The sequence below is a fragment of the Pholcus phalangioides genome, unplaced genomic scaffold (assembly GCF_987345545.1).
Source record: "Pholcus phalangioides strain wild (caught in Gottingen) unplaced genomic scaffold, Ppha-v1.0 ptg000013l_1, whole genome shotgun sequence".
NCBI lineage: Eukaryota > Metazoa > Arthropoda > Arachnida > Araneae > Pholcidae > Pholcus > Pholcus phalangioides.
The window spans coordinates 7,453,412-7,466,735 of NW_028301606.1; the positions used below are offsets into that span (position 1 = coordinate 7,453,412).

Here is a 13,324-nt window from a genome sequence, read left to right on the forward strand (position 1 = left end):
CAGATTTAAAATTGAATTTATTTGAGATCCATGTTGACATACATTCCCATTGATTAAAAGCTCGTGCGATTATGGGTTTGCAAGATTTTAAGGTGTAATAAAGAAATGGTGGCCACTGGTCTGAATGCTTTCTTAGTCAGAATACCCACCAATAAAAAATTCATTATACCTGATGTAAAATCAGAATCAATGGAATAACATATTTTCTAAATAGCAGAATAATGTATAGATAGATAACAATTTGAAGATTATTTAATGCATTTGGGCCTTGAGTTTCAATTTAAAAGAATGCTGCCGCACACAAATTTTTAAGGTTATCTTTCTAATGTCACTTCCCTCATCATTTTATTGGGGGGTGGGGATATCCATTAAATTATTCCATTAGAATGATGAGGAAGCAATATCTATAACCAGAATGTGTTTAAATATTTTTTATTTTATGACTGGTGCACAGCCTGTTAAAACAATTTGTTTTAGTTGATCCCAAAAACTTTTTTTTTGTGATTTTTCTTTGAAAGTCCTTACCATAAAAATTTATGAAAATATAAATTGTAAGGATATTTGCTGTTGAATTTTACAAAGGTCTTGTACATTAATGATTATAAACTCAATTTTGAGGATAAATGATAGGAATAAAAAATAAATTTTCCCCATAATAGGAATATAAAAGCACTAAATATCAATCGATTGCACCATGAATTTAAATATATCTTAGGTAAACAAAACATTCATTAAATAGCTCATCACTTACATTTAATTGCCATCCACCCTTCTTCATGGATTTGTGTGAAAGAAGCTTTCACACATTTGGATTCATTCTTCAGACTATAATTTTTTGCTTTTCTGAGTGTAAAATCTAAATTTGAAATTAAATAATAATACTAATGCAGGGCTCCCACTTGTCCTACTTTTTAAGTTTTGCCTTACTTTCTAGTTTTTGTCCTACTTTTTTACCAAATCCTATCAACAAAATTCATGTAATTGATTTTAATTAAGTAGGGAATCATCAATATATTGCAAATAATACAAATGTAGTAGATTGCAATTATAATGATTTTGCCAAAGCAAACATTTTATAACTTTTCAGGATTTTTCGGGAGGTGTATATGGACCATTTAGTTTATTAACACTTAAACGACTGCTCAAGAGATTTCTCATATTTTAATGCTGAGACATAGAAGAACAACAATGAGATTTCTCGATTTTTAATTTCCTATATGCTTTTGTTTTTCATTTCCAAACGAGAAAATCGCTGGTCTTAGCCTACAGAAAATAATATGCAGTCATTTAAGTATTAATTTTTCTTTTACTTAGTTTCAACAAGTAGACTAGTCATTAAAATCTTCTGTCTGAATAGAAAAAACAATTTTGTATTTACTACTTCATGGTCTTGGGCAGTGACTAACATCCATCATTAAAAATTATGGTGCACATTTTGTGTATAGGTGAAACAACTGTTTGCATAACAAAGCAGTTGAATACATAGGCCTATTCTAGGTTTGTTGACTCTGATGCTAGCCAGTAGCATTCAATTGTCTTCTGTATTTTTAGGGCATGCAGAAGCATAAACAATATTTACAATGCTCAGCAAAGAGCTAGAAATCAAAATGCTTCATTTGTCAAAAACAATGACACTGGTATTGAACAGTAAAATATAAACAAGGGTATTTTAAAAAAAAGGGTATACAATGCAGTAAAACCATCTGGCTCATATTGACTTATTTGCATTGTAACCTGTAATTTAAATATTTCACACTATGCTTTTGAAAGTGGTCTCAAAAGTGCATCATTCTTAAACTTTCATGTCTTCATAATTTTCGGCCAAAAATCGTTTTTGTTACCAAGCCATTTCTGTCATTTTGCTTTGGCTACAGTCAGTTTCATGGGTGTCCTGAAATAGCGCTATGATTTTTTTTAATTAAAAAAATTTCTGAGTTTTTTATTATGCTATGAGGTTAGGGGGCAGTACCCCCCCCCCCCCGGTCCCTACGTTTTACCATTTTCTTGAGTGGGAGAGCGCTGATGATGGATGTCCAGATCAAATGTCCTTAATTTAAAACCGATTAAAAATCAAAAATGTCACCTCGGACACCTCAAAGTATGTGTCGCAGCTCTTAGGGGCATCACCAACTGTTGTCGGGGGTGTTGCGGTAAGCTGAAGATATTAATTTTTGTGCCTATTTATGCTTTAAAGTGGTTCTTTTAATGGTGAAAATATCTACAAAATGATTCTGGGGAACTGCAGATGAAACATGAATTAGGCAAGAGAGCTACGAGTGACAAAAGTTTGAGAACCACTCACCAAGGGTGAAATATTAGAAAAATTTGGTTGCCCAACTGTGAGAATTTGATAAATTTTTTGAAAACATCACTGCTTACACTGGCATTTTTGACCAAACAAAAAAAATGTCACCACAGGAGAAAGTAAAAATCATTCTGTGGAGATGTTAGCTCTCATCTATCAATGGTGAACTGGATTGCCTCTCCAGATCAGACAGCATTCTATGTGTCCAATAAGGTTAATGAGTGCAATTGTGGAATTTGAGGCTTAGGAAATCCCCGTAAAATTTTTGAAGTCAAAAGAAACTATCCTAAAATCAATGTGTGATGCAGGCTATCATGTGACATGGTCATCGGGTCATTTTTTACCAAAACTTTGTGAGTGTTTGCTTTTCCTTGACATAATTTTCTTATCTTCCCAACTTTTTGTAAAAGTTTAGGAACTGCTCGAAAATACACATACACACTTTATATTATATCTGTGAAGTCTCTTTCCTCTATAAATTATAATTGCTTGAGTGAACTTCTGTATATACTGGTATATTGGAAATAAATGTAGGTACATAATGGTAATGAATGGTACATGATGGTAATGAATAATATAGACCTACATAAAAAGGTTAAACCGGACATCCCGTACATCCATAAAGTATTTTTTCGATAAATTATAATTGTTTGAATGAACTCGTGTACTCATTTATATTGGTCTTGAAAGATATGTGAATATGGTATTTTTTAGCACTTTTCCTCTCCTTTTTTTCATGTTTTATAAAATATTATTTGTGGTCAATAATATTCTTTCTCATATGTCTTGTTTTCCTCATGTCATTATTTGAAATTCTCCTTGATGGGGATTTTTTTATGCAGAAGCTTTACTCAAACTAAGTCTGAAAAATTTCCTTGTATCAAATGAACTTTTTATTTGAGTACTTCGAAAGTTTAAGACTAGTCAAGTTTGTATTGCAATTTGTATAAAGTACCATTAATGGTTCTGCACTCATACTAAACTAGTTTGACTGCAACAAGTAAAAAATATGAGCATTAGCCTTATGAGTATTTATTTGAGCTATTTTTTAAATTTTATGTATCTTTAAAAGTTGCTTGTATAAATACACATCTAAAAATGTTCAAAGTAGTCTGTTATTTCAATGACAGAAAACTTGAAAAATGTATAATATTCTCCAACATAATTGGCTTTTTCAAAATAATGATAAAGTTTTAAACATGTGCCAAAAAGCAAACCTTAATGTAAATGAAAGAAACTGATTTTTACTTGAAAAAATAGTAACACATTTCTCCACAACAACTACATATTTTGTTTCTACTACTGTGTTCTGAAGTTAACTCTCCATTGAAAGAGCTAAAGCGTACAGACCTGCAGTAGGAAAAAATTATAGATTTGTCTTGGAAACATGTCTCAGGTTTTTTTCAATTAAATCTTTATTATTTTTAGTCATACATTCATTGCCGTGCAATTCATTCATTAGTTGATGTAAGAATTGTATTTGCCACTGTATAAAGACACATTTTTTTTTTTACATTTTATATTCTTAAGCATTTTACTTGGAACTAGCCCATAAGATTCACTTCTGTTTTTCGAATATATTTTTCAAGAAAAAACAATGTCTTATAGACCAGCAAATACTTAACCAAACGTGGACCCCATACACATTCCTCTGCAGAATATCTAACGAATTGGTACATGTCGGAATGTGTTGCATGAGTATGTATATGCATGGCCCTAATGTATTTACGTTAGAAGTTGTGTGCGTGTGTGTTTTAGTGTTCTTGATGGTGCTGGCATCTGTGTTCCATACCAGCAAATACTGCAGTTCACAATAAAGTTTATCCTAGAATTATAAAATTGAAAATTATTCTTTGGCCAAAACTATTTTTCTTCCTAAAACAGTCGCGCTTGGGATTGTGAGAAACAAAGATTTCATTGAGAGACACATAAAATCTTCCATAGTTCTTCTTACTATTTATAACTGACATACTTTTTTTTCCCCTGTTCAGACTGTTTTGCCAGTGATGACATATTTATTTTCTTTTTAGGCTGATAGCCTGGATCAAACCCTATTATACTATTTGTCTCAGATCGACATGGTGCAAGATGATTGTGTTAGGAAAGCAATAGTTGAATTCCTGTTAGAGGTTGCTGAGAACTGTGTATCAAAACGATATTTTGATATCCTGGACATTGTTGAAAAGGTAATTTTTTTTTTTTTACTATACAGCAACATAGATTATTTGACATTTGTTTGTGTTAAAATTTTTAGCTAATTATTCTTTTTGTTCATATAGGCAATTTGTTTTCTAGCTCAGTATGAATTATTATGAAAACTCAGTTGTGTTAAATTTGAGTGATTCTCAGTATTTAAGTTTCTATTTTGAGATGGTTTCTACTTTAGTAGCTCAACTGAAAATGATGTAAATAATATTGGAAATATAGTTGGCCTTCGTATTCGTAGATTCTGTACCCATGATTTGAGTGATTTTTTGTTTAAAAAAATGATGCACATGAGTGTGTTTCAAGCACAAAATACGTAAGCCTGGTTGTAAAGTCTTCTCACATCCTCCTGAATTAAAAAATATAGTTGTGTGGATAAACATGTCTTGTACAATTTGTTCAGAATTTGAAAATTTATATACTACACTCATGTCCATAAATTAAGGATAATTCAGAACCATACGGAAATCGAAATCTAAAGTAAAAATTTCACCTGTAGAATTATCACACACATCTGCAAGAATGATATGCAAATTTCAGGAAGCCACCAGATGATGCCGATAGTACGTCGCAATGACAAGAGTGTAAGAGGGGGGTATATAAGGAATGGTGGCAAAGAAGTCAAATTGTTCACAAGAGTTCTGTAAGGCGCTCAGTGCCATAAGCGAATAGTTATGACACAGAGGACGCATGTGGATGATTTTTTACGTGGTAGAATTATTGGCCGCCTGGAATGTGGGCGTACTCAGATGGAAGTATCCGAGGAACTTGGAATTGCCCAAAGTGTCATCTCTAGGCTTTGGCAACGACTCCAAGATAACGGAAATGTCAGTAGACATTACAGTACAGGTCGCCCCCGAGTTACAACGCCGAATGAAGACCGGTATTTGCAGGAACTGCCAAAAGAAGCAGACGGAGCACAGCATCTGACCTGTATCGTCAGCTATCTGCAGCCACGGGTACCACAGTTTCAAGGCAAACCGTATGCAGACGTTTGGGAGATATTGGTCTATATGCTCGCAGGCCTGTCTGATGTGTTCTGCTCACGGCAACTCACTGTCGGCAGCGATTAGCCTGGAGTAAAGAACATGCAATGTGGACATCGTCATGGTGGGCTTGTGTGATGTTTTCTGACGAGTCCAGGTTTAGCTTGCAGTCTGATTCACGTCGGACTTTCATATGGAGAACGCCATTTACCCGTTACGAACAAGACAACATCATTGAACGACACCGTTAGGGTGGTGCAGCATAGCTTGTTTGGGGTGGAATTATACTGGGTTCCAGAACAGATCTGCATGTTCAAACCGGAACCATGAAAGCCCAAATTTATCGGGACATCATTCTGGAACAACATGTACATTTGTTTAGGGGTGCCATGGGCTCAGAATTTGTGTTTATGGATGACAACGGCATCCTCACCGAGCAAACATCGTAAACGAATGCCTTGAATCTGAGGATATAACCCGTATGGAATGGCCAGCATTCTCACCTGACTTGAATCCGATAGATCATGTGTGGGACATGCTTGGCCGACGAGTTGCAGCCTGTCAACCACCTCCTACATGTGTACCGGAACTTCGGAGAGCATTGCTTGCTGAGTGGAGTGATCTTCCCCAAGATCAGATCGATAATTTGATAATCAGCATGCCTAGGCGTTGTACAGACTATTTCATCGCATGGGAGATATACAATGTATTAACCATCATACCAACCATGTAATAGTAAGTTTTTGTAAAGGAGATATTTTTTACAATTGCTCCAGGGAGCAAAAATCATAGTTTTTATGAATGGTATCATACATACGCCATCGTTTTTGTTCTTTATCTTTTGTTTAATAAATGGGCTTTATGAATAAGTAACGTTTGTTTTGTTTCTGAACCTTTATTTGCCGGAGCTGGCATTATCCGTTATTTATGGACATGAGTGCATATATATGACAGAATCGCATATTTTACTCAATGAAAGCATTTTTTTTTCCTTCCGCATAATCATTTAGAATATTGAGTTATCAAATTTTTCAGCTTGTGGACCATATTTCGTGCATCACTTTTGCAGGTTATAAAAAAATGGAATTACTTTTTTGAGGACCAAAAATACTAGAACAACATTCTAAATTGTTTGTAATTCATAATTGATTCAAATAATTATGAAACATTAATACAGCATGCTTTAATTAGTGCAGAAATCAGACCCTCAATCGATGTCAGTAGTTTACCTCATCCTATTTCTTTAATTTATTATGAAAATATTTCATAAATTTATTAGTAAGTCATATAAAATCATTGAATGGGACAGATTGGTCACTTGGGCAGATTTTATACATCCATGCTTTGTCACATGTTTAGGTCCAAAAATCTGTTCTTTACTGTCCATGTTTTCTAGTATCTGCAAATACACTTAGAACCAATCAGCCGTTGACACAGTGGCACTACTGTATATTGAAATTGAGTTAAGTTATAAATCATTGTATGGGAAAAGGAATTTATTAAATATATATATTAGATGTAAATAATTTTTCAATAATGTATAAGGAATAATTTAATAACCAATCAGATACAGTAGGAAAGATTAAAATAGTTTTTAACTATCTTATTGTAAAATTATTACTTTTATAGCTTATACAAAAGTATGTATAATAATAATTGGATGAGGGATACGTCTGATTTCAGAAAAAAAAAATTTTAATCATTTTAAAATTAGAGCTAAATGTATCAATAGTCTTTCCATTACTAAATTTTTTTTTGAGACTTGAGAACGAATACATTTAAAAACTACCATTTTTAGATGTAACTGATAGTGGTTGAAAGCATCAAATACAAAGTCTACAACAGACAAAATGCCCAACAAGTTGGCTGAGGAAAGATACCCATAAAAAATATTGATGTTGAATATATATCTAAACTAGCAATATTAGGTATATATGCATATTTTCTTTTCTCTTCTGATAATGCATTTTTTTTTCTGCAGGTCATGAAAAGAAAATCTAATGCCATGTCTGCTGGGGTAGTAATGAAAAGTTCCTGTGTTGATATAGAATCTGCTATATCAGGTTTAGTGAGAATATTCAGAGTTAGTGATTTCATTGTCTTTGAAGTGAAAAAATCAATTTAATACACTTTAAATTTACCTGACATTTTTTTAAGGATATCTTTTTGTACCTGTATTGTAATCTGAATATTTTGTGGTACTTAGTTTGCATCAACAAATATAAGTAGCATGTTCCTGCCAATTTAAACAGGTGGACTTTATGAAATTGGTTATAGGGGATGCACACATGAATAATTTTTGATTTAAAAAAAAAAAGTCATGAAAAAAAAATGAACTGATAGAATGATGAATGTATAACATAATCTAATATGCATTCATATTTTCCTTTGAAATTGATAATTTTGTTTCATCTGGTTAACTGGAATAGACTTTATTGATAAGGAAGATCTCAGAAGAATAATTTCTACTAAAACTATGTAATGTTTTCCTGATAAGTAATGATTATAATTTTTTTATCTTAAATATTATAAAGGTAAGAATACATTCTTTGAATGTATGATGAGCATTATACACATTGAAATTAGTTACTTATGTGTTCCTTTTTAGATGAAAAAATTGTGAAGTTTTTTTTCTTGCAGAAAAAACTTCATACTCTTCCTGCCAGCCATTCAGTCAGAATATACAATATGCTCGTCAACCATATTCAGGCAAAATATGAACACCTTTCATTTCAGGAAGGAGACGTGAGAATACGAAGACTGGTAAACTTCCTATTTATATTTTTATTATCATTTTTAAATCAGGCAAAAATAAAAAAAATAGACATTACACTATTCATGTTATGTAATTCAAGGATTATGCCACTCTCCACTATCCATACAAAAGTTTTTAACAGCTGGCTGATGGGAAGATATGTTTTGGAAAGAGAAAATTCAACTGCCCCTTCGGGGAATGGTTTTCCATGATTCCCCGCATGGGCAGTTGAATTGTCTCTCTTTCCAAAATATATCTTCACATCAGCCAGCTGTTAAAAACCTTTGTATGGATAGCGGAGAGTGACATCATCCTCGGATAAGTTGCCATCTGGTGTCAGCAATTGTGAGCTTTGGCCTGAGTTAGGTCCGACAGTCCATGTACAGTCCCGTTCAGTGCACACGAGCTCCAATGGAAGATTGAGATGTTTGTTGCCTCTGTAGTGTAGTGGTCTAGGCTCTAGGGCGTTGACCGGGAAAGTGAAAGGATGTACGTTCGATTCCCTGCTGTGACAGTTGAATTTGCTTTCTTTCCAAAATATATTTTGCTGGCTTCGCATCAGCCAGCTGTTAAAAACCGTTGTATGTTATGTAATTATCAATTGTTAGAAATACAATGCTGATGGATACAGTTTCCACTATTTTTTCACATATTTCTATTAATATTAGTGAAGAGATATATCACTTTCAGGAGCTTTTCATGTAAGTGGTGTGTATTTGAGCAAAAAGCATTAAGAATGTGTGTTTTTAATGAATGTATTATAAATATATATACTTGTGCGACATATTCAAAGTTATAACATTAGACCATACATAACCATATAACATTTCTTATATGAGGTGGTGGGTTTTTGGTTGTCATGATTACCAAATGGAAAAGTAGGGGAAAAGATTATAATTCTACAAAAACAACAGAATAACAAGGTTTATAGTTGTGCTTAACTACACTGCTGGCCACCCAAATTGCAACACCAAGAAAGACAAGAGATATTGCAACAATATTTATTTTGTAGATAACATGTTGACCAAGCATCAAATGATTAAATTTATAGACTTCTGTGAAGTGTGGTTCCTGCCAAAATCAGTAGCCAGAGTAGCCGCCATTGTTGGAGATCACCGCAGCCACACGCCTCGGCATTGATTCAAAGAGACTTTGGATGTGTTCTTGGGGTACAGCAGACCAGGCAGCTGGGGATGTAATCTGGGTCAATCGTTGAGCAACCATGGACCACATGTTTTCTATCGGCGAAAGATCCGGAGAGCGAGCTGGCCAGGGAAGCAATTCAATGTGGCGATTGACGAAGAACCTTTGGACAATGCGTGCCACGTGTGGTCGCGCATTATCCTGTTGAAATATGGCTGTGGGCAAGCCCTGAAGGTAAGGAAGGACAACTGGCTCCAACACCTCGGAGATGTAGCGCTGCCTTTTTAAAGTACCGGCAATGCGTACTAGAGGAGTGCGAGAGTGATATCCAATACCGCCCCATACCATAATACCCGGTGCAGGACCAGTGTGGCAGTGCATAACGCAGCTGTTCAGCATCCTCTCTCCACGGTGTCTCCAGACTCGAATCCGACCATCGTGGTGTTGCAGACAGAAGCGTGACTCGTCAGTAAAGACAATTTCATTCCATTGTGCCGTCCACATCCTTCTTTCATCGCAGCATTGGCGGCGGAGACGTCTGTGGTTCTGCGTCAAGGGTAGACGAAACAATGGACGTCTTGCGGACAGACCACTCTGCTATAAACGGCGTCAAATGGTACGCGCAGACACTGGATGATGCAGTACAGACTTAATGTGCTGTGCTGTGGTGTGGCTGAGCGATCCGTCACTGCCATACGCACAATACGCCTGTTATCACGTGAAGTGGTGCACTGTTTGCCTGTTTTACACTGAGGTGGATGTGATCGAACACATCGGTCCGTCGTACCCTCCTGTATCCAACGATCACATATCCGCATTACAGTTATTTGGTTTCGTCCAACACGACTACCGATTTCCCTGAAAGATAATCCACAATCTCGGTAGGCCACTATCCTTCCTCTGTCAAACTCGGATACTTGATCAAAAGATGATCGCTGTTTTCTACGAGGCATAATTGATCGTTTTTTTGAAAAAACCACAAGAAAAACACAATTGCCGTACTTCAAATCTTCGAAATCTCCAAGCCTTAAATAGCGCTTTGAAGTGGCGCCACAGGCGCGCGTTATGTGCGTCTGCGCTGAAATTCTAATCATTTGCATATCTCACCTCCGCTAATGCATGTTGTAAATTTCATATTATTTGCATGCTTCCTTCAGGGTGTTGCATTTACGGTGGCCAGTAGTGTATTATGTGCTTTCATCCTGGCAGCTTTGATACGTTGCATACAGCCAAATTTCCTACATTTTGCCAAGATTTTGTCAGCACTTTTTATAATCCTTGAAAATAGTTCTAATATTATCTGATGTTTGCTAATGTAGCAAGCTATTGTAATGTTTTCTTTTAATTTAAAAGATTCCTTAATAAAAACATTTTCAAAAAAAGTTTCAACAAAAAGTCAAAAATTAAAATACTGCGAGCTTAGTCAATCATAGCAATCAATATTTTTTAATGCAACAAGTACTAAATTTACTGACCCATATCAAAACTAATGAAACAAGCAGAAATTTCCTATACTCTGACTTCTGTCATGCAACTCCCTTCAGAAAACTAGTCCTTCTTTCTACATCTCTTACATTTAGGGATGGGATGAAGTGATTTTGGCCGAATATCAAATCTTAAAATTCATCATAATTATAAATAAAATTGGTGTTTTTAATTGAAAATAAAATTATTGGTAATTTCAAATGATTGCTAGTGAATTTTAATTATGCAATTTATTTAAATAAATATTAAAAAAGCGGTAGTTTTGAAAAAAGATTTTGTCACGGTACACTGACAATCAAATTTAACGATATATTGTATTTTAATATTATGTATGGAATTAATTTATTTTTCAACACTTGTTACCAATTTTATATCTAATTAAGAAAATGTCAACCATTATTTACTGTGAACTAGTAATGCATCACAAAATTTGTTATGCATTTTCTTATTTTTCCTATTTAGATGTTCTTTGCCCCTTTTGCCTCTTTCATTAGCTCAATACGTTTCTTTTCTTGGTACATTCTTCAGTTAGTGAACTTGTGTAATTATGCAGTAGGATTCGATTTTTGGTTTCTTGTTTTACTTATCCAAGAAATTCATCCTGACATAACACTTTTCAGAGAAAGGGATAGATACGCCACACAATAAAATATAAGCAGTAAATTTTTAATTTATGTAAAAAATTTCAATTAATATAATTTTTTAAATTTAGTCTGTGCTTAGATTATATTAGCGGTTTTCAAAAGGTTGTCAGTAGAATGTTTCAAAATTAAGATGAAAATATAAGCAGCTGGTAACAGAGTCTGGGTTTTTAGTTCCTTCTGTGTTTGACCAAGGGGACGTTTGGATAAGTGCTACCTGCTTGGCAGAAATGGTTTTTATTGATATTTATCTCAAATGCTTTTGCCTCATTAAAAGAAAAACAGCTGATTCCAGAGATAAAAAAAAACTACCTTTAAATGTTTCACCTTTTAAATAAGTTAAGGTTCTCTGAACTTGCTCCTTAAAAATAAAAGTTCAAATTTTTTCAATTTTTTGCCATCGGCAAAAACTATTTTTACTAGTACGTTTTTTTTCCTCTGTGGCAAAAACTTGCCAACCCTAGTGAAAAGTATGGATTGCAAATGGTCAGAAGGTCATTTGCATCATATTCAGAACCTGCTATGTTCAAATCCTAAAACAACACTCTGACTCTGAAAGTGAAATCTTTCTCAGTGTTATTATTTGACTAATGAAATTTCCCAAATCTTTGTGATCTGAAACCACTCACTTTTTTTTCTAACTTTTGACTGAGTCAATATACTAATCAAGAAAATTCTTTTCAATAAATAATTTTCAGCAACTCATTGCAAATGAAATGAATAGAGTTAACAGAAAGATGGAAGAATACAATAAAAAACTAAATCTGATTACAAAATTTTTTAGCCCATCCTAAGAGGCAATAGTGATGTCTTTTTTTTTTTTTGTATAGATAATGGATTTCTTCCTCAAGATTAGAACAAATTCTAAGTTGCAAGTTGGTTTAATGGTGGATGAGAAAGTGGAATATAGCATGTATGTCTCCTGTGTTATTAATAGGTAAATAATGTTTTTCACCAAAACATCTTGCATGAAAAATATAGATTCACTTGCTTTATATGCTTTTGATTGTTTTTTTTTTTTTCATGTTAGAAAGAAATTTTGTTGAAAATTGCCTGACTGAAAAGCATGCTTAATAATGTTTTAACATTAGGTCTCGTATGCTAAATTGATATTAGGTTATTACTTAAATGAAGTGTTACATGCTTAATCACATAATTAAATCTTCTTTTTTTTTAACACAATCAGGGAAGTACTTTCTGAATCTGACTCAGCTGTTCCATTAAGTCCAACAGTATCTTCTGGAACATCTGTGTTTGATTTCTTTCCAATGTGTCTGTGTTTTGAAGACATGTTCCAGATAATCATAAAAGCATTAAAAGAGGTGATTTTTTTTTCATCCAAAGTTTTTTTTCCTATTTTCATAAACATAATTCACTTATTGATGAAACCTGTTACTACTATTAGTGACCAATATCAATTTTAATTTTTTCTATATTTTTTCTATCAGAAACGTCAGAAATCTCTGTATCAATTGTCATAAGGCATATAATATTTATTCACTAATTTCTTTTTTCTCAGGAGAGAGACTGGCCATTGCTGGAAATGATGTTTACAGGTCTATTGAAATTGCTTCAAAACAAAGCATTATTAATAACGGGAGCTTGTAATATGAATTCTTTATGCCTTGCCTTGTGGTCTCTGGTAAGTCAGATAACAAAAAAGGGAATTATCAGTTGAAATTCTTTTGCATCAGTTTGGAAAAAAAAAGTTATGCTGCCTTTGCACCAAAAAAAAAAATATTTGTTTATAACATTAAACGAAATGGCTGCTGAGATTTTTGCAGCTGTTGTTCAATGGATAAGA

The 13,324-nt window shown here is 33.8% G+C and overlaps 1 protein-coding gene across 1 annotated transcript in view; it reads left to right on the top strand.

Annotated features, from left to right (window-relative positions):
* The window catches only part of gig (TSC complex subunit tuberin), a 70,534-nt gene that overhangs the window by 21,325 nt on the left and 35,885 nt on the right, over window positions 1-13,324 (top strand). The window contains exons 16-21 of the mRNA XM_089240636.1: window positions 4,336-4,491; window positions 7,478-7,579; window positions 8,137-8,259; window positions 12,351-12,457; window positions 12,707-12,842; window positions 13,040-13,162. Coding sequence (XP_089096762.1) covers window positions 4,336-4,491; window positions 7,478-7,579; window positions 8,137-8,259; window positions 12,351-12,457; window positions 12,707-12,842; window positions 13,040-13,162 — 747 coding nt within the window. The remainder of the gene's footprint in view (window positions 1-4,335; window positions 4,492-7,477; window positions 7,580-8,136; window positions 8,260-12,350; window positions 12,458-12,706; window positions 12,843-13,039; window positions 13,163-13,324) is intronic.